Below are 20626 nucleotides of genomic sequence, written 5' to 3' on the forward strand. Positions count from 1 at the left end.
TATCCTGAATGTTCATTGCATAGGATAACTCTGTTGGACCACCGCTTCCCACGCACGGCAGCCTTACCATGTATGGTAAGGCTGCCTCTGACGGATGCTCTTGTTCACCAGCAACTTTCTGAAGAAGCAGGGGGAGTTCCTGGGAGAGCTGCTGGGAGAAATCTTCAGGGAAGTGGTGGTCCTCTTCCCCGGCCGGGAGCCAAGGAAGCTCCAGTTCGAAATGCATGTGTTCCTTGAAAGTCTTAATCCAAATGTCGGCCTCTGGGCCGCCAGGTACCTTGGAGACTCCTTGACCGTCATGGTGCCACAGCCAAGTTCAAATTCACCACCCAGAAGCCGAAAGGGCGAGCATGGCCCGGCGCCGGCGGCCACTGCTCGAGATGGGCGCAGAGGCAGCCCGGCGTGACCAGCGCATGCCTACGGCTCTCGGGCCGGACCCCTGACTAACGCAGAGGCAGCTTCATGCTCGGAGGACGCAGAGCCACGCCTGTCAGGGTGTTTCTTCAACAGCCTGGCGGCTCCTGTGAAAGTGCGCCAGAGTGCTTTCCTGTGTCGGGAGCCTCCTCCTGGCTGCGGTTTGTCTGCAAGCCCCACCACACTGACACTCGCCCGATTCAATCAGCCGAGCGGAACAGCTCATCAAATAATCATCAGGGCGACGGAGCACTCCCTTCTGAAAGATTTGAGCGCAGGACAGGGAAAAAAGCTCATATCTACATATAAAATGTTTTCTTCCCTGCTCTGTCATCACACCGTGCTCGATGATGACGCTGCATAGCTATCGAGGAACGCTTTTCATTCAGAATTTCCAGTTTTGCCGCGCTATTTATACAGTAGATACCCCGCCCCCTGCATATTTATTTGAGCGCTATTATTTTAGAAACTAACATTTTCCTGGAGGAATATTATTCGTACTTGTCGCACAGACGCAAATGTCTTCTGTTTTTTTTCCAGATACTGTGGTGCAACATAAGGTCACATGATGAAAACATGCAAAGAATTCCACCCATGTTGTTCCGGCAAAATACTCAAACTGCTGAAAAACATGTCAGTCAGTTAAAGGGTTCATCTTAATTTTGCTTTAAATGTTTGCTTTATTCAGTCTTTCCGCCCTCACCCTCCCCGCCCCCTCGTCCCCACCCACACCCCACGGCCCGACTGACATCACAGCTAGAGCCACAGAAAATGAAGAGATAATGAGGGTTATTCTCATTGACAAGCCCGCTAATTTTACAACAGATACACAGTGGCATCATTTCAATTGTTTTTGATGTGCCGGTTGTCTGTTGCACTTATGTTTTTTTTACCAAACTGTTATTGAGTGCATAAGGTAAATAAAACAGTGCAACTGCATGCCGAGGGTGCCTGCACAATGCTCCCTGCCAGCTGCAGCATCATTGGGCGCAGCATTATTGGGCGCAGCCTCTAACAAGGCACACTTGCAGACAGCAGATCATTTAGATAACAAGCATTTGCAATGCAATAGGTCTCGCACTCACACAAATTTGAGCTATTGGCATTGTAAACGACAATGCCTTTTATTTATGTTTTGGTTTTTAAAACTTAAATAAAAGGCATTGTCATTTACAATGCCAATAGCTTAAACTTGCGTAAATGCGAGAAAAATTGCATTGGAAATGCTTGTTAAATGATCTGGTGAATCCTTGCCTATACTTCTTAAGGCATACCGCGGTAGTGTTTTAGTACCTGCTGATTCTCTTTTTTTCTTTCTTAGAGAACCCTTTTCCGACAACCCTCCCGAATTCCCCAGTTCCATACAATGTACTCTTACTGTTTGTTGCTGCCTTGTAACCGTGTCTTCCAGCAGCTCCACTTGTCCTCCGCTTCTCGGTGCAGTTATGGTGGATTGTGGGGGTTCGAGTCTCTCGCATCCACCTCTGCCATCCTCTGCCTTTGCCGCTATGAATGGGGAATCTCGCCACCGCCTTTTGCCCGCGACCCACCCCCAGAGCCGCCCATGACCACACGGCAACCTGTACCCCCTGACTCTCGCCCAGCTTCTCGCCCGCGCCTGCCAACACTGCCGCGTTAGGAGTGGAAACAGCTATCCCCTCCACCCCATACGCAGGTCCAGGGGAATCACGCCGATAAAGATACCACAGAGCCTGGACCAAAACCGGGATGTGTCAGCAGCGCGTTACCAATTCTTTCACTACGTCCATCGTACCTGGCTGGAAACACGCCCACAGCTTTGCCAGCAAGATGCACTGGTTCTACTCACTTTCTCCGTCCTCCGCCCTCCAGGGTTAACACGAAAATAGACCCCTGACTTACAAGATTACATTTCTTTCACTAGTCCAGCAGATCTCAACGCGTTTCCACGAACATTTCAGAAGCTGTTACAGGCTTAAAGACGGTAAAACCGCCCATCGGAGCCTCGCGCAACTTGCTAACCGCTGGCCGCCATGTTCTCCCCAACACACCTGTGACAATGTATTCATATTGACATTTCCTTGTAATCCCAGTTGCAAAATAAATATAAATATTACAATGTGAGCTTTAATGGTCAGTGTTTCAATTAATAAAGTCCGTAACTGATACGCAAGTGCAACTACAGATTGTTATCCCCATTGAGCGCCCCACCTCTGATTCATGGCCTTCTAGAGTGATACATGTAGTCACAAATTAATGCTCTGTGTAATTATATTATGAGGATGAGATGATTTCCATGGCCAGTTTGACAAGAAAGTTCGTACAGTGTAACATTATTTGGAATATACTGGCATCCATCATACTACTAAAATATGCATGATGTATTTATCAATACATTTTCCAGTTTAGAACATCTACCTGTGCCACGAATTGGTAGAACTATGAAACTGGTCCGGTAACATCATTTATGGCAGAACCTCAATACTTTTTAAAGATTCTTAAACTAGTATGGGAAGCTGCAGCACAAGTTGCTATTTTGTAACTTATAAGACTCGAAATTCTTAGTTTCTGGGGAAAAAAACAAACAAAAGGGAGTTGAGCGATTACTTGATAGACTTCTACATTTTTAGACATGGTAAATACTTACTGAAAATATGTTAGTCTGACTACATGGGTCGTTTGACGAGATACCAGTTAGGGAATAACCAATCATTACATGGATTCCATCCATGTGCCCTTGTCACTGGTCTAATGGTCAAAGGCATTCTGGTTAACAATTAACATCCTGTTAGCGCAGTGTTCCTCAAACTATGTAAGAGAATACCTCCTTCTCCACTGCTGGAAGGGTTTTGAATTGAATATTTGATATTTTACGTGTCGGTTGTAAATAGAACTTTATCATTTTGGTCGTGGGGGGCACTAAAGCTAAAAAACTATATGTATTGTCAAGCCAGTGTTTTGTGAGGCATTGCTTGAAAGACACTGGGAAAGACAAACTGAAACGAACAGTGAACCGGACCACCAGTAAAAATGGGTGCAGCTCCCCCACGTGCATACCCCTGAAGCAGCCTTGACCTGCAAAAGACCATGTGTGCAGTGGAGGAGGGCGGAGCTGAGGCATGACTAATGAACGGGCGGAATAAAGCTGCTTCTACAGTGCAGTAGCGATAGCCAGCAAAAAACAAAAAAAATAGACTTTCAAGTTATAGGAAAACTAAGGATTACAATATGATTTTCAGTAGCTGTTTACAAATGATACACACTCACCATTAATATAAGAACCCAAAATAGAATGTTGGTATTTCAGAAACTAGTACTGTATTCATCGGAATAGGAAATAGGTGTTAATAGGCCTGAATTCCAATGGTCCAAATGTTGGGAGTAACATATTTGCATCTCTATAGAATACATTATTTCCATGTTAATCAAATCAAAATACACTCAGTTCTAAAGGCAAGCCAAAATAAATAATACACGTTGATAATTTCATAAGGTTATATAATATTTTACTTATGCTATTTTTAATTCTCTTTTTAATTCTCAGTATGTCTTTGATTTAGAACAAAAAATACACTGTTACATCCACTGATTACACATAAATAGCGTTGATATTATTGCTACCAAATTGATAGTTCATAACAACACAACGTAATTTGCTTGAGGGACTTATCCATCAGTCTGCTAAAACCTAAAGGTAGAAGTTTCCTGCATATAGACAGAAGTACAAATTATGTAAAAAAGGCATCCGAGGAGATACAGTCAATAGGTCTTCAGGAAAGGCTGACAAGGAGAGGGACAGTAATTGTTCACTTCCTTTATCCTTCGAAAATCAGTTGGAGTTTTGTTGATTTTCTCGTGTGCAAAATCCATGTTCTGAAAAAAGATTTTTACCTGGAAATAAAGAGATTTTTTAAGGTTGGTGTTAGTAGCTGAGGTAAACTTCATACAAAGCACAATTACTTCACAGACTGATTTATTTATTCTCTTTCTTCTGACCTTGAGCAGCCAGTTCTGGAGAGTGGATGACTGATTATAGAAGACTTCATACCTCACTCTGGGGCATATTTACAAGCCCCTATCACCACCACATCGCCACTTTTAGTGACGTGGGTGGTGGCGATAGGGGCTTTGCCTTATTTACAAGACAGCGCTAGGCCACTTAACGTGGCTTAACACTGCCTTGTAAATAAGGCACCCTTTCACGCTGTATTTAGCGTAAAGGGGAGGGTAATGGGTTTTACTGTGGGCGTTCCACCGCAACACCCATTGATTTTGATGCTGCCTCATATTTATAAGGGTGGCGTAAACATAGGGCAGCACTAAAATTAAGGAAAGGGAAAACCTTTAATTTCTCCTGTTTTTGCTGGTTCCATACGTGTTGTGTTGTGCAGCACCCATAGAAACAGCAAAAGGCCTTTGATAGTTTATGTGCAGGAGGGTGTACTTTCCTGCACATAAACAATACATTTAAAAAATGGTGTTTTGCAACTTCTATGTGTGCTGCATTAAGCAGCAGACATAGAAGTTTCAAAACGCCATTTAAAGATTGTTTATGTGCAGGAAGGCAGACCTTCCTGCACATAAACAATCTTCCCTTAACGCAGACACCCTTGCACTATGTTGCAAGGCTGCCTGCGTTGGCCCTAGGCTGCTAAATTTAGAGCCAGTACAGGAGGAGACGCAGGGCTGCACCATATTGTTGTAAATATGGTGCAGCCGTGCGTTTCAGAAGTGGCAGAGCCTGACGTTTAGTCAAGGACGCTAACGCCACGCTCCACCACTTCTCCACTAAATATGTCCCTCTGTTTTCTGTGTATTTTATAGGCCTGTGCGAAGTTCGCAGAGTTCTGCTACAAGGAGTGGGAAAAACTCCAACTCCGCGAGAGGAGCAGAATTTCACGCCCAGGCCTACTTTTCTTCAAAATTAAAATAGGAATATAAACATCCAGCTTGTGTCTAGGAAGGCTCAGTTTAGTTGCTCGTTCGGTAATTATGTCAAGAGATGTACCTTTCAGACAAGCAGCCGAACGGGACAGAAACAAGCAGTCTGAGCTTCAAAGCATATACTAATCCTTATCCATTGACAGGATGTCTAAAGAAACCCTTCAAGAGGAGGTAAGGTACATGGCAATTATGGAAGACTAAACAGGATTCGCACAAGTATGAAACATGCACGACAAACATAAATCAAATTCCATGTTCAAGTAAATAAAAGGAAAACACAAATAAACTAATTTCATCCATCAACTTTAATGTTTAAATGGACTTATATGTCCATTAAGGTAGGTAATTTTTGATATTTTATTGCTGTAAATGCGTGAGCAATGTACATTTGGCATTGCTAAGCAGAGAAAGGTTAGACTCTCAAGGGGAGTAATATAGAGGAGTGGCATGGGCGTTCAATGCAATTAGGCTTACTATCACAAAACAAAAAATGTGTGACAACCACAAACGCATGCCAGGATGTCACTTAATACATTTCGAACAGTGGAATGTCTGGAGTTCCACTTATGGCAATGGAACAACAATAGCTAGCAAGCCCTAATGCTGGATGTTAAGCTCCCTCCCCCTCATTGTAGGCTGAGTTAAGGGCCTTTAACCCCTTCGACGCTCATGACTAGCTCAGCTCGTTATGAGGTACACCTCTTGTACACTCATGAACCGCGGGTTTTTGCGAACTTCAGCGCAGCGCGGAAATCTGCACCGCACGCATGCGGTTAACAAACGCTATTGCCCTCGGCAGAAGGCTATAATGCTTAATTAGAACAATGGAGTAGCTCAGGACAAATAATGGCTGGTACTGACCTTCTGTTTCTCCCTATTTACTTTAGAACATTCTACCCTCAGTGGGTGGAACGTTCTAGGCACATAACATTACTTCTGCCTCGGGCTATAATGGTTTTAAAGGCCCTCTCTGTTTTTTAGGCCCTCATCTGCGGTTCAGGCGGAGAACTCGGGTTGAGCTCGTTAACAACCACTACTGTCCACATCCGAACTTCTGGGGCAGTGAGAATCACGCCCCCAAATGGGCGTTAGCGTGGCAGACTAACGTGGGGGAGGTGGTTTTCTCCAACCAGAGCAATGGTGCAAGCATACTTGAATGCTTTAGTCGCTCACAGTGTAGGGGGCACTGTGAATAAAATCATAAAGCGGTTCTTAATAGTCTAACAAATATTCATTGTAGGCTGAAATTTTGAGCAGGTTTCTGACTTTTGTGAATGCACACATTTCCTAGGAGGGCTCATGGAACTCTATGAAAGCTGTAGCTTTCCATGAATACTCTGGCTGGCCTCCACTTAATCTGGTGGACTCAGGGCATGCAATCAGAAGGATGAAATATGCATGAGCAAATCAAACTTTTCTTTTTTCATTACAGGAAAATATTTCCCTGCTCGATAAATCCATTTTCCCACATTCCCCAAATTATGGGAATGTGTGAGTAATATTCTTACCCCCAACTACATGCTTAAATTGCATTTTCTATCAATAAAGCCATCATTATGAGCTGTTTGTAATCTCCGATGGGTCTGGGTTCATGAGTTACCAGTCCAATGACGATTACAACTAATTCTATATTCTCCGTTATTCCCCTCCATTCCTACATGGAACTGCGGGGCCAGCCTCTAAATGGTGCAGTATTTCCATACCCTGGAGATAAAATTACCATATCACCAGGGGCAACACTTTCTGGCCGAATTACCAGGCTGATCACAATGAGCACCAAAGTATAGATGCATAAGCTGCATGCGAAAACCACTGAAAGGTTTGAGAATCCCCTCAAAGTTACAACTTTCTGTCTGTTCACTACTTTCAAAATGCCCAGTTCTCCTTTCCCACTCTTTTAGATACGTCTATGTTCCTGCACTTATATTGAATGCGGTCAACCAGAATCTGTCATCTAAAGTGAAAGATGGCATTTTTGAGCCCCTAAATTTAATGTAGGTGCACCGGAAATGTTTAATCGGTCTTCAGAATTCTTTAGTAAGTAACTTTCCCTTCAAAACGTTTCTTTTTATGCAGTGAAACGCACCACAGCCTCCTTATGTCTCATTATTAGGGGCCTTGCACAGAATGTGTTTGCCTATGAAATATGGCTTGTGGTTCTCTGAGATAGCATTCTTCATTCCATTCCAAGGAATCACACTGCTGGCCACATGAATGAAACATAGTAAAAATGCATTACAAAGTCATACATCATTTTCTCTTATTCATATAATTTAAGGACATGATTAGGAGTGCCCCAGTAGTGTGAGAGATAAAACCACACTCATCATATACAATATCGCAGAGTGCTGTATTTAGTAAGTGTAGTTCATTTGTGAAAAATAAGTGGCATGTGTTAGAAATGGGTGTATCTAGTAGGCAGAGGTAGGACTTTTGTCCAAATAGGGACCCTTGCTTCTAGTCAGGGTAAGGAGGATACACTTCTAAAATACCCCTGCTCACCCCCTTGGTAGCTTGGTACGAGTAGACAGGTATATCTCAGAGGCAGTGTGTAAAGCATTTGTGAACACATACAGTAATACAGTGAAAACACTACAAATGTTCACCACACCAGTTTAGAAAAATAAGTAATCTTTATCTAAACCAAAACAAGACATAAACAACAAAAATCCACAATACAGTGATACAAATATGACTTTCAAATGGTAGAAATAGTTCAGTTCAAAGCACTTTTCACACAAAGTACCTTGGATGCGTCGCGCACACAAACAAAAAGGGTTGCAGGGAAGGTGATGCGTCGGTTCCTTACACTCAGGGAAGGTGATGCGTCAGTTCCTTACTGCTACGCTATGCAGGGGAGGTGATGTGTTGGTTTCTTGCCGAAGAGTTGATGCGTCGGTTTCTTACTGCGTGGGGAGGTGATGCATCGGTTTCTTACTGCACCACCCAACGATGCAACAGACTTGGCGCCTCAATGCGGTGAGAAGATCCGGGTTGATGCGTGGGTTCTGGCAGTCGCACAGCAGGGCTTGCGTCAAAATCGGTGCGGTGATCTTGGACTGCAGAGATTGGTGCACTCGAAGCAGCGCGTGGCGATTTCTTGAGCCGCGGGCAGGCGATGAGTCGGTTTCTTCGGTGATGCGTAGGAAACAGGTATGGGTGCGTCACACTTCTCTTTGTTGAGTTTTCAGCTCCCTTCAGCCATAACAACCTCCAGACGCCCAGAATAGCTACAGGCACATCTTGGCAGGTCAGAATTCCTAGCAAGGAAGTTCAGGGGAGCTGGGGGTGAAGTCCTTGTGTCCCTGAGACTTCAGAACAGGAGGCAAGCTCAGTTTGAAGCCCTTGGAGATCTTCCTCAAGCAGGGGACACAGCAAACAGCAAAGTCCTTTTACCTTTCCTCGGCAGAAAGTAGCCACTGCAGGCCAACCCCAGACAGCAAACAGCACAGGAGCAGTATTACTCCTCAGTTTCTCCAGCTCTTCTCCTTGGCAAATGTTCCTCTTAATTTCCCAGAAGGGATCTAAAAGTCTAGGACCCTCTTTTATACAGCAAAATCCGTTGTTCTCTGGTGGCAGAGAAGCCCTCTGACAAAATCAGTTCTGTCCTCCCTGGTGCAACTTCCTGGCAGGAGGTGGAGACAGCATTGTGGGGTGCAGACCAAGCCCATTCAGGTGAAAGGAAATCTCCTCCCCCTACTCTAAATGTAGCCCAGGTCTAGTCAGCCCAGCCCTGACTCATCCAGACTCTCTGGAGCCACTGCACCTCCCCAGCCCCTGTCACTCCAAAGCCAGACAGTCAATGCACACTCTAGCAGAGGCACACTGGATGGCTAAGCAAGAAAATACCTACTTTCTAAAAGTGGTATTTTCAAACACAGAATGTAAAAATCACCCTCACTAAAAGATGCATTTTAACATTCTGCGTTCAGGAATACTAAACTTTATTTTCCTACCTTGTTCCCAGGGATAGTTATGATTATAATATGTTATAAGCAAACTCCCCATTCCATCCTATGGGAACAGGTAGCCTTACAATAGTAGAAAACAAAATTGCCAGTATTTCACTATCAGGACATGCCACAAACAACAGGGCATGTCCTACCTTTCACATACACTGGACCCTGCCCACAGGGTACCTAGGGCCTACCTTAAGGGTGGCTAACATGTAAGAAAATGGACGGTAATGGCCTGGCAATTGGGTACACTTGCCAAGTCGACATGGCAGTACCAGACTGCACACAGGCTCTGCAATGGCAGGCCAGACCTGCATTTACAGGCTATGTGGGTGGCACAATCAGTGCTGCAGCATTTGATTTACAGGTCCTGTGCACACACAGTACACTGTACTAGGAACTGACTTGTAAATCAAATAAGCCAATTATGGAAACACCAATCCGGCGCCAGGACGCCCCTTTGCTTGGGCAGCTGTGCGCGGTACAAAAGATAAATAACATAACATAACATAACATAACAACAATTGACAAATGGAGCACTGAACAGCAGTGGCAAAGTGCCCAAAGCATCTAGACCAGCAAAATGAAGTCCAACATACAGCAGAAACGTTGGAAGTAAAGGCAAAAAATACAGGGGAAACCCACGCCAATGATGCCAGGTCTAACCTTGGTGCTCTCCTCATGCACCAGCCCATTGCTCCTATTAGCGCCGCCAATAATAGAACCAACTACTAACCATGAAACCCTACAAGTGGGGAGAATGTGTGGTGTAACAGCCAGAGCTGTTGACTTTGGATCTGGGAAACCAGGTTCTAGCCTCCGCGTAGGCTCAAACATCCAGTGATTCTGGGCAAATCACTTAACCTCCCCCTGCCTACCAAAAAATGAATGGTGCTCATAAAAAGCACTGCAATACCCAAAGGTCGAGTTTGTGCTATAAGCGCTGGTGTTGATGATTAAATGCTAGTGCAGAGGACCGGAAACCAAATGCTCAAATTAAGCACAGTATTACATCACTTTTCAACAGTTCTGCATCTTGGAATGTGGATGACTTAATAATACTGCATGCTTTTCACAGTTTGCAGATGCAAAATCTGGATGCAGCAACGTTTCCCTGCACAAATTTAGCTAGATTTTACTTGCCAATCCTAGAGCCGTATTTTTGCACTACTTGTAACCCTAACTATGAGCTATATTTTCCATCTGCCTAATATTATAAAAACCTAACTTTCTTTTAAAGTACTGTGTGTGTAATTTGGTTCTTCCTCTGTCTATCCACTAATCATCAACAAGAACTACTGAAAAGGAATTATGAATGACTCAGCTTTTTTGGGGATGAAAGCAAAAGAAAACACTAAAGTTGATAGAGTACAACATTCATTGAATCTGCTGAAAATTACACCACAAACATCACAAACAGCTGTTTGGAAATCTGTTGTCTTGTGAGAACTGACAGCGCTTGTTATATAGAAGAAGCTATACATAGAAACCAAGCAGCATTACTTACAATAGAAGATGCATTCATGCAAATGGATTTCCAAAAGGATCCGGGAATGGAATCGAAGGCGCTGGCTGCTGTGGCACAGGACTCTGTTGAACACAGGCACAGAATTCACTTCAGAACATAGTCTATATTTTATATCTGTTCTCATACTTTAACAAGATTGATACTTTCACAGCAAATTAAGCGAATAGAGGAATAAATAGCTCCCTCATGAAATAGGAAGATTCCTTTCTATTAGTGCTATCTACACACAAGGCACAATTCACAAACACATCATTAACACCTGCCAGGAATCCACAAAAGAATTCCTAGCAAGGGTGAATGGGTGTACCACTAAAGATGTCTCTGCCTCAAGTGCAGAGAAATTTGGAGTAGTAAATCCCTCACAAGGGATGGGAAGTGGGCATTACCACGTTTGGCTTGCCTTGTACGTTTGTGAACGGCATGCATGTTTGTGACCACTCACAAATAGAAATGCAGCCCTTTCCAACCTTGGATATGGTCAGAGATTCTGCCCTTCAAGGGCTGGAGTCAGCAGCGGCCGGTGCAGGTAAGCGCGGTGGGGCAGGGCCGGGGGATGTCGATAGACAATGGAATAGGGAAAATGAAATAAATAAAAATAAATCTGATTCTGTCGTCTGTTGACATCCCCACCGCCCTGCCCCACCATGCTTACCTGCACTGGCTGCTGCTGGCTGGAGTAATTCTCTGCCCCTTCCATGGTCAGAAGGGTAATTAATGACCTCAGATATTCTTAGCCTTCTCCACTGGGGGAAATGGTTTCCCAAAAGAGAAAGAAAAAGAACGAAAAATGCTTTTGCGCATTAGGCCGCCCTTCCTGCTGTGTGGAATCCTACGCTATGGACAACTGAGCACGGGGGAAAAGGCAGCTTTTAAAAAGTCCCATGATAGGTGCATCAGTATACCTGGTAACCTGTGCCTGACATGGCTTTCCAGGTACATCAGCACACTTGTTTTGTGAACAACAAAAAACAGAAAAAGTAACAGAACTTCAGTCATACTTTTGCACTGGTGTAGGTGAATTGGACTCATTTTTTATATTTCACACGTAAGCCCGATGAAGGTTCCCCTATGGAGATCACCAGGTACTCTAGGCATCATGCACCTCTCATTCTGCTGTCCACTGATATTGGCTTCGGCCATTGTTTTTGAGCAGGTTTTTTGTGCACAGAGACTTTTGATAGACGTCTTTAGTTACATCACTAGCAACACTTACTAATAGGAGGTAGCTAGATACAGCAGCCAACCCATGGATATTTGCATTCTTAGATGCGCTGCACGTTGTATGTAACTGTTATTAAAAGCAGCATGCATATGAAATTACGATATTAAAACACCATTTTCTAATAAACAACATTCTAATAGAGTTCTTCTAATGAAACCCACTTGTCATCCCTGAATCAGCATATTCCATTTCCTAATAAAGTTATAATTTTCAAAGTCTTTGTGAAAAATGATCTAAAATAATTGTGCCCATCACTCACAGGGTTTTTTGTAGAGTTGCTGAATAGGTCAGTTCCAAATGGGTTGTCAAAGTTGATTTCGGCAGCTTTGGAAGCGGCAAGATTATTTTGTCTTGGTGCTGGCTTTGGTGGTTCTGAAAAACATTACAAACACTAATACAGGGCTTACCAACATTGAAAATGTGAAACATATGTATATCATGGATAGTACCTTCCCCTTGTCCCCTCGCTGACCAATTGCAATTCAGTAAAGTAGAGTTGTATAGAGTGCAGTGGCATAGAGTGGCTTGATAAAGATTAGAGCTGAGTTGGGTAGAATGGGATACAGTGGAGTGGGGTAGACTAGAGAGGTGTACAGTGGAGTGGCATGGTATAAACATGATAAGATCCAGTTCAAACGATGTAAGAGAAATCATGATCTCACAACACCTTTGCGGGTTGTGGGAGTGTCATTGAGGCAATGGTTTTCAAGACTCAGGAGGTGGTTCACACGAACCGCAAATAATCCCCAATGGAACTCATTACATTTAAATGTTTACAGACACCAATTTTCAGTTCCTAAATGATTAAACACATTCAGATGCCAATTTCACTTCCTTATCTGCTATCTAAAATAAATTTGCTTTACCAAGCGTTCTTTAAAATACCCATTATAACACAATAAAACTGAATTTTGATTTTCTCCACTATCAACATTCAACGTGGCAATAGCCATTACTATAAGAAATGGCAGTGGGAGGTGAGGGGCATTAAACATGGAAGAGATATTCCCACCACTCAGAATAAAAGAACTACTTAATACTAACTTTAATGATACATTTCTCAATTATGCACATGTACGAAGTCATGATTTCCCACCAAACTTATAAGAGTGATATCATACACAATGGGTCCTTTCGTGTTGAAAAAATGTTTAAGGAATTACTGATTTCCTTTCCATTTAAGATGCGCTGCTCTGCATCAACCTTATATTGTGATCTATATTACAGTACCGCACTACAAGTCCTAACATATTTTAACAATCACTTTTTATTCTGCCACTTAGGCCCTGATTTCAAGCACCCCAGAGTTGGATGTGATAATTATCACATCCAATAAAATCCCACACTAGGATGTTCGGAATTAAAATGGGATCGAAAATTATTGCCTGAAAACATGGGGCATAACAAAGGGCCTTATTAAGATGTCGGGCAACGTTGCAGAATTGGGACCAACCGACCTCTGGTTGGCAGTCCAGACCGCAGTATTACAATGTGATCGCACATGGTGCGTTGCATACTCACATTTCCCTATGGGAGCTTGTGCTACGGCCGTAAACCAGCCACAGGACAAGCTCCCATAGAGAAATGGGAGAATCTATTCATCCCTGCACCGCATGGCAGGCACCTTAAGGCGCCTGGCACATGAAGCAGGGATTGACAGGAGGGCACCATAGGTACCCCATCAGCCCCCAACCGGAGGCCGCAGGGAGAAGTGGGCCCTGCTAAGGGGCGCCCACTGTTGCTTTCCAATAGGCTTTCCATGTCAGAATGCTCAACTTGGAAAGCATGTCGGAAACCGACATCATAATCTCGACGGCGGAAATGCCGTCCATTGGGATTACGGTGGCTCCTCCGACTGGTCGACGGGCTCCTTGAGCCCATCGGTATCTAACCGGAATGACTGCCTGGTTTCATTTTTGACTGCCTGCATTATTGTAATGTGGCGGATGGAAATTAAACCTACAATGTGACTCGGAAAGTCGGAGGCTTTCCGATTTACATTGTAATGAGGCCCATAGAGTTTACTGCATGCCCATTATTTACTTGCCATTTTTCACCTATTAAATTGCTAAAATGTAACAGGGAGGTGTAGTTGATTATTTGTGCATTCCCGGTAGGGTTTGAAATTTACTGGCCTACTCATAATGAGTGCCTTGGTATTAGACGGCTGCACTTGGAGGGCTTAATAGGAGTGCAGTATAGGGACCAAATATTGTTCCTATTTTGAACTTAAGAAGTTCTAAACCATAGAAATTTTGCTTTCTGAGAAATTCCCTTGTGTAATATGTTAGTTTTTAAATCACGGTGAATAGCATTTGGATCTACTATGTTATTGCTAGGCCAAAGAAACAACACAAGCACATAATACGAATTTGTTTACAACTAAATAACATATACAATACAATTATATTACCATTGACTTTAGCAGAAAGTTGATTTATGTCAAAATCATCATGGTCGTTGGTTTCTTGAGGAATTCCTACTTTGCTGTTGAAATAGTTGGCAAATGCCCCAGATGCACCACCTGAGGTGCCTTGCTGTTCTCCACGCCTCGCAGGTACAGCTGGAGGCTTCGTCATTTGGAAATCCTTGAACAACTCTTTGACATTCTTGTTTTCCTTTTCTCCAAGTGGATCTAAGGCAGTGAAAGCATCACTTTCCCTCTTAGTCTCTTTCTGAGGCACAGGCCTTGGTGGCGGCTGAGGAGGAGATGCTAACATGGATGAAGGCGATAGCGAGAGAGCCATTGGAGAAGTATATATGCTAATCTGGTTGAAAGGGTTGCCCATGGTTCCGTGCGGAGTCCACGCATTAGGCTGAGCAGGGGCAGGTTGGTTCCAGGTGATAGGAGGTTGGTTCACGGCTGGAGCTACAAACTGCGTCTGCTGATTCCATCCAGGTCCAGGCACTGGCACACTGAACACACCCGGCTGATTATACCCTGCAGTCTGGGTGGCCATCACTGGCCCAGTTAGCAAGGCAGCAGGCTGCCCGAAAGCTAGAGACTGTGGACTCCAAGTTGTGGTTTGAGAAGAGATGGCAGGTAATCCACCTAAAAGATAAAAGGGAACAAAATGACCAAAAATTATATTTTTCACAGTTTTGTCATAATACATTTTAGCTTTTGGCAATTCATGAATTTCTATTTCTAGTAGCTATTACATTTCAACATCTGTTGGGAAATGTATTCAAAAAGGCATTTAAAGTTCAAATGTGTTACTTAATGCACATATTTTCATCATATTGCGGTGACTCTACTTTTAGAATAATTATGCTGGAGAATTCTATGAATAGGACTGCATGTATTATGAGAAGGGTGATTGCTCTATGTTTGTCATCCTAATTGAAGCCCATAGTGGAATGCATTCTAGACAGCAAATGCAACACGCATGGGCAAAGCCAATAGGTTTTGTCAATGTATGAGCATTGGCTTTGCCAATGGCTTTTAGACATGTTGAAAAACAGCGTGGGGTGGAATAGAGTAGAGTGCGGAGGAGAGACATGGTGTAGAGTGGTGTGAAGTGGAACAGAGTGGAGTGACAAAGTGGAGTGGCATAAAGTGATGTACAGTGGAGTGGAGTAGCATAGAGTAGAGTGGAGTGGACTAGCATAGAGTAGAGTCCCATTAAGTAAAGTAGAGTGCTATAGAGTGCATGGGCGTAGAGTGGATTAATATAGAGTAGAGTTGAGTTGTCTAGAATGGCGTAGAGTAGGGTAGACTAGAGTGATGAGTAGTGGAATGGCATGGAGTAGCACACAGAGGAGTGGAATAAGGTAGAGTGGTGTGGAGTGGCCTACAATGGAGTGGAGCAGAGTGGACTAGAGTTGCAAAGATTAAAGTTCAGTGGAGTGGAGTAGAGTGGCTTGAAGTCGAATAGAGTATAGTGGCGTAGAGTAGAGTGTCAAAGAGTGAAGTGGGTAGAGAAGAGTGGTGTAGAGTGAAGTAGAGTAGAGACATTGAATGAAGTAGGGTAGAGTGGCATAGAGTGGGACTGTGTGGAGTGGCATGGTGCAGAGTAGAGAGACAGAGTAGGCAGGTAGAGTTGAGAGTGGCACAGTGTAGAGTGGCATGGAGTGGTGTGGAGTGGCATAGCATAAAATTATGTAGAGCAGAGTAGAGTGGACTGTCGTAGAATGCAGTGGCATGGAGTGCAGTCGTATAAAGTGATGTAGATTAGAGTAGAGTGGCGTATAGTGCACTGGGGTACAGTGTGGTGGCAAAGAGTACAGTAGAGTGTCTCAGAGTTCAGTGGCATAGAGTAGAGTGGTGTATAGTGCAGTGGCACAGAGTGCAGTGGAATAGAGTAGATTGGCATAGAGAGCAGTGGCATAGACCAGAGTGCAGTGGCGTAGAGTGTAGTGGCACAGCATAGACTGGTGTGAGTGTAGTGGCATGGAGTGCAGTGGAATAGAGTGGTGCACTGTAGAGTGTCATACAATGCATTGGCATAAGTGCATTGCTGTAGAGTACAGTGGCATAGAGTGCAGCTGCGCAGAATGGAATGCAGTGGCATAGTGTGCCGTGGTGTAGAGTAGAGTGGTACAGAGTAGAGTAGAGTGCAGTGGCATAAAGTACAGTGGGTGGAGTGGTACAGAGTAGAGTGGTGTAATGTGCTGTGGCCTAGAGTATTGTGGTGCAGAGCAGAGATTTGTAGAGTACAGTGGCATAGAGTGCAGTGACAAGGAGAGTATAGTGGCAAAGACTGAAGTGGTGGAGAAATGGCATAGAGTGAAGTGGCATAGAGTGGTGCAGAGCACAGTGGCGTAAAGTGCAGTGGTCTAGAGGGGTGCAGAGTAGAGAGCCATAGAGTGCAGTTGCATAGAGTAGAATGGTGCAGAAAACACAAAAGTGGTGTAGAGTGCACTCGCATAGAGTGCTTCGGCATATGGAACAGAACAGTGACAAAGTGAAGTAGTGCATGGTAGAATAGAGTGGCGCAGAGTACAGTGGTGTAGAATAGAGTAGAGTTTAGTTGTGTAGAGTGTAGTGACATAGACGGCAGTGGCATGGAGTAGAGTGGTACAGAATAGAGGGAAGAGGCATAGAGTGCAGTAACATAGTGCAGTGGTGTAGAGTACAGTGGCATAGAGTGCCGTGCTATAGAGTGCAGTTGCGTAGAGTGCAGTAGCGTAGAGTGCAGTAGCGTAGAGTGCAGCGGTGTAGATTCAAATGGTGCAAAGTAGAGTGGCATAGAGTGCAATAGAGTAAATGCATTGGCATAAGTTGATTGGTGTAAGTGGATTGGCGTAGAGTACAGTAGCGTTCAGTGCAGTGATGTGGCATATAGTGCCGTTGTGCACATTAGAGTGCAGTGACATAGATTTCAATGGCATAGAGGGCAGTGGCATACAGTAAAGTAGTATAGGGTGCAGTGGCATAAAGTGCTGTTGTATGGAGTGGTACAGGGTACAATGGTATAGCGTGCAGTGGTCTTGTTTAGAGTGGTGTAGAGTAGAGTGAAGGGGAGTGGAGTACAATAAAGTGCTAAGGCATAATGTGCAGTGGTATGGAGTGGTGCAGAGTAGAGTATAGTGACATTGAGTACAGTGCCACAGAGTCTAGTGGCATTAGGTGCAGTGACAAAGTAGACTGATGTAGAGTGGCATAAAGTGCAGTGGTGCAGAGTAGAGTGGCATAAAGTACAGTGGTGCAGAGTAGAGTGGCAATGAGGCCAGTGGCCTAGAGTGGTGAAGAGTAGAGTGCAGTGGTATAGAGTGAAGTGGCATAGAGTACAGTGGCCTACAGTAGAGTGGCGCACAGTAGAGTGGAGTGCTATAAAGTAATTTGGTGTAAGTGTAATGGCATGGAATGGTGCAGAGTAGAGTATAGTGACAGAGTACACTGGCACAGAGCGCAGTGGTGTAAATTGCAGTAGCATCGAGTAGAGTGGTATGGTTAAAAGTGCAGTGGCGTAGAGTGGTGCAGAGTAGAGTGTCTTTGAATGCATTGACATAAGTACATTGGTGTAGAGTGCAGCTCTGCAGAATGTACGGCAGTGGTGTAGGGAGCACTGGCGTAGAGTGGAGAGGCTTTGAGTGCAGTGGTGTAGAGTAGAGAGGTACAGAGCAGCGTCCCGGGCATACAGGGCAGTGGAATGGAGTGGTGCAGAGTATAGTGGTGTAGAGTGCAGTGGCCTAGAGTAGAGTGGTGCTGACTAGAGTGTCAGTGAGTGCAGTGGCATAGAGCACAATGACAGAGTGCAGTGGTGCTGAGTAGAGAACAGTGGTGTAGAATATAGCAAAGTACTGTGCAGTGTCGTAGAGTAGAGTGGTGCAGAATAGAGTGAAGTGCAACACAGTGCAGTAACAGAGTGTAGCGGTGTAGAGTACAGTGCCATACAGAGCAGTCACATAAAGTGCAGTGACAGATTACAGTGGCATAGAGTGGTGCAGAGTAGAGTGCCGTAGAGTGTAGTGGTATAAAGTAGAGTGATGCAGAGTAGATTAGAGTGGTATAGAGTGTGGTGGTGCAGAGTAGAGTGCTGTTGGGTGAAGTGGAGGGGAGTGCTGTGCTGCTGAGTAGAGTAGAGTAGAATGGTGCAGAGTGCAGTGGCAAAAGTTCACTTGCGTAAAGCATTGCTGTAGAATACGGTGGCGTAGAGGGCAGTGGTGCGGGGTCGACCGCAGTTGTGCAGAGAAGAGTGAAGTGCCATAAAATGTAGTGGCGCAGAGTAAAGTAATGTATAGTGCAGTGGCATAGAGTGCAGTGGCCCAGAGTATAGAGGTGTGGCGTAAAGTGTAGCGCTGTAAAGTGGTGCAAAGTAGAGCATCATAGAATGCAGAGGCATAAAGTGCAGTGGCATGGAGTGGTGCAGAGTCGCGTGGTGTGCAGTGGCATAGATAGAGCGATGCAGAGTTCAGTGTCATTGAGTGCAGTGACAAATTGCAGTGATGTAAAGTACAGTGGCAATACTGTTGTCATTCATCAAGTTATTCCAACAATCATGTGACACTCATAGTGATTGAAACAAAATTAATTATAACTAGTTTATTTCTTTTGATGTTCAATTTATCTTTTTCTTTTTCAAAGTATGTTTTACTGATGCATTATTATCCTAACCAAATATTTAGTGGACCAAACAAAGACAATATACACAATTTCATCATGACACAAACATTATATTACAATACAAAATTCACAATGTACTTCTAATTTCAGCATGCTCAAGTTCCCTCAACAAAGAAAAAAGAAAAAGGAAAGATTTGAAAAAAAACAAAGGAAAGTTTAAAAGGATCACACAATTGTGAAGGAATGGAAACTATCCCAGAGAGTGTTGGCCAAACAGTACAGAATTCAGGGTAAATGACCAAAACGTGATCAATAGTACATTATTTGTTAGCCTGACAGCACTTATTAATTATTAAGACTCATTTGGACACAACAACAAGGTCTACGTGTTTCAAACCCAATCGTTTTTTGCGGGTTATCTTCAGGACCTGGAAAAATGAGCTTAGTCATACTGTATAATGGCACCCATGGTGCTCCACAGCTGGTTCTATTTCATAGGCATTCGCAACCACTTGATAAAATCTTGTAGCTCGTGAGAGTAGAGTGCAGTGACATAAAGAGCAGTGGAATGGAGTGGTGTAGAGTAGAGTGGTGTAGAGTGCAGTGACGTAGAGTGGTGCTGAACAGAGAGTTGGTGAGAGCAGTGGCATTGAGGAAAGTGGTGCAGAGTAGAGAACGGTGGTGTAGAATATAGCAAGGTAGTGTGCAGGGGCATAAAGTAGAGTGGTGCAGAATAGAGTGAAGAGGGATAGAGTGCAGTGGTGTAGAGTACAGTGGCATACAGTGCATTAACATAGAGTGAAGTGACACAGATTGTTGCCATTCCCCCACCAGACAAGGCAAAAAGAGGTCTGAAGCTGAATTCAACGCTGCCACCATCCGAAAGAATCGACATAATAACCGGACGAAAAAACGAATCTCCGAAAACTAAACTGAAAGTCCCTGGGGTCCGGACACTAGTATCAGCAACACTCGGTGGAAATCCCTGCTTGCCCCCCCCACTCCACACCACGTCTGCCACTCCCCCACAACCAGAGTACGCAAGAAGGGAAAGGAAGCATCACTCACTGCTGCTGCCATCCGCTGAAAGCCACGGGGAAACTGGAGAAAGAAGCAAACGAAACTGAAAGTTCCTGGGGCTCGCAGGCTCCCATCGCCCTGCAAATCGGCCGTTGACACCCTGGCGGTTCAAAGAACACCGGAAGAAAAAAGAAATAACAGCAGGGGGACCACAAAAGTGCTCTGACCCCCACTGCCCCGCAGAAGAAGGATCGCAGAATAGCAAAAGAAGAAACGTGCACCTGGCCCCTACCGATGCTCTTTTGGGGGGGAAGAAAATAAAAGCACCGAGGCACTCACCTCTGGGCAAATCCCTCGTGGGCCCGCTTTTAAGACAGGAGCAGCAAAGGAAGAATTGACACAGAGACTCCTGGACAGCACCGACCCTCGCAGCCCTCGGATGTCCGCCCCGGCCAGACTCCACAAGCCAGATTCACTATACTGCTGAGCCTATAAGTGAGTACTAATAGAGAGGTACCCAGAACCCCTGTGGGACAGCCTTACACCCGTCCCTA

General features: G+C 44.4%; 1 protein-coding gene across 5 annotated transcripts in view; it reads right to left on the minus strand.

Moving 5' to 3' along the window:
- Positions 1 to 3882: 3882 nt before the first annotated feature.
- DAB2 (DAB adaptor protein 2) overlaps positions 3883 to 20626 on the minus strand; it is a 313212-nt gene continuing 296468 nt past the window's right edge. For all 5 annotated transcript variants that reach the window (XM_078674996.1, XM_078674994.1, XM_078674993.1 and 2 more), the window contains 4 exons: positions 14457 to 15095; positions 12303 to 12415; positions 10801 to 10883; positions 3883 to 4284 (listed from right to left, as the gene is read on the minus strand). In XM_078674996.1, the coding sequence (XP_078531122.1) occupies positions 10815 to 10883; positions 12303 to 12415; positions 14457 to 15095 (821 nt within the window). In that variant the 3' untranslated portion in view covers positions 3883 to 4284; positions 10801 to 10814. The remainder of the gene's footprint in view (positions 4285 to 10800; positions 10884 to 12302; positions 12416 to 14456; positions 15096 to 20626) is intronic.

Source organism: Lissotriton helveticus, chromosome 2_1, assembly GCF_964261635.1.
Source record: "Lissotriton helveticus chromosome 2_1, aLisHel1.1, whole genome shotgun sequence".
NCBI classification, from domain to species: Eukaryota; Metazoa; Chordata; class Amphibia; order Caudata; family Salamandridae; genus Lissotriton; species Lissotriton helveticus.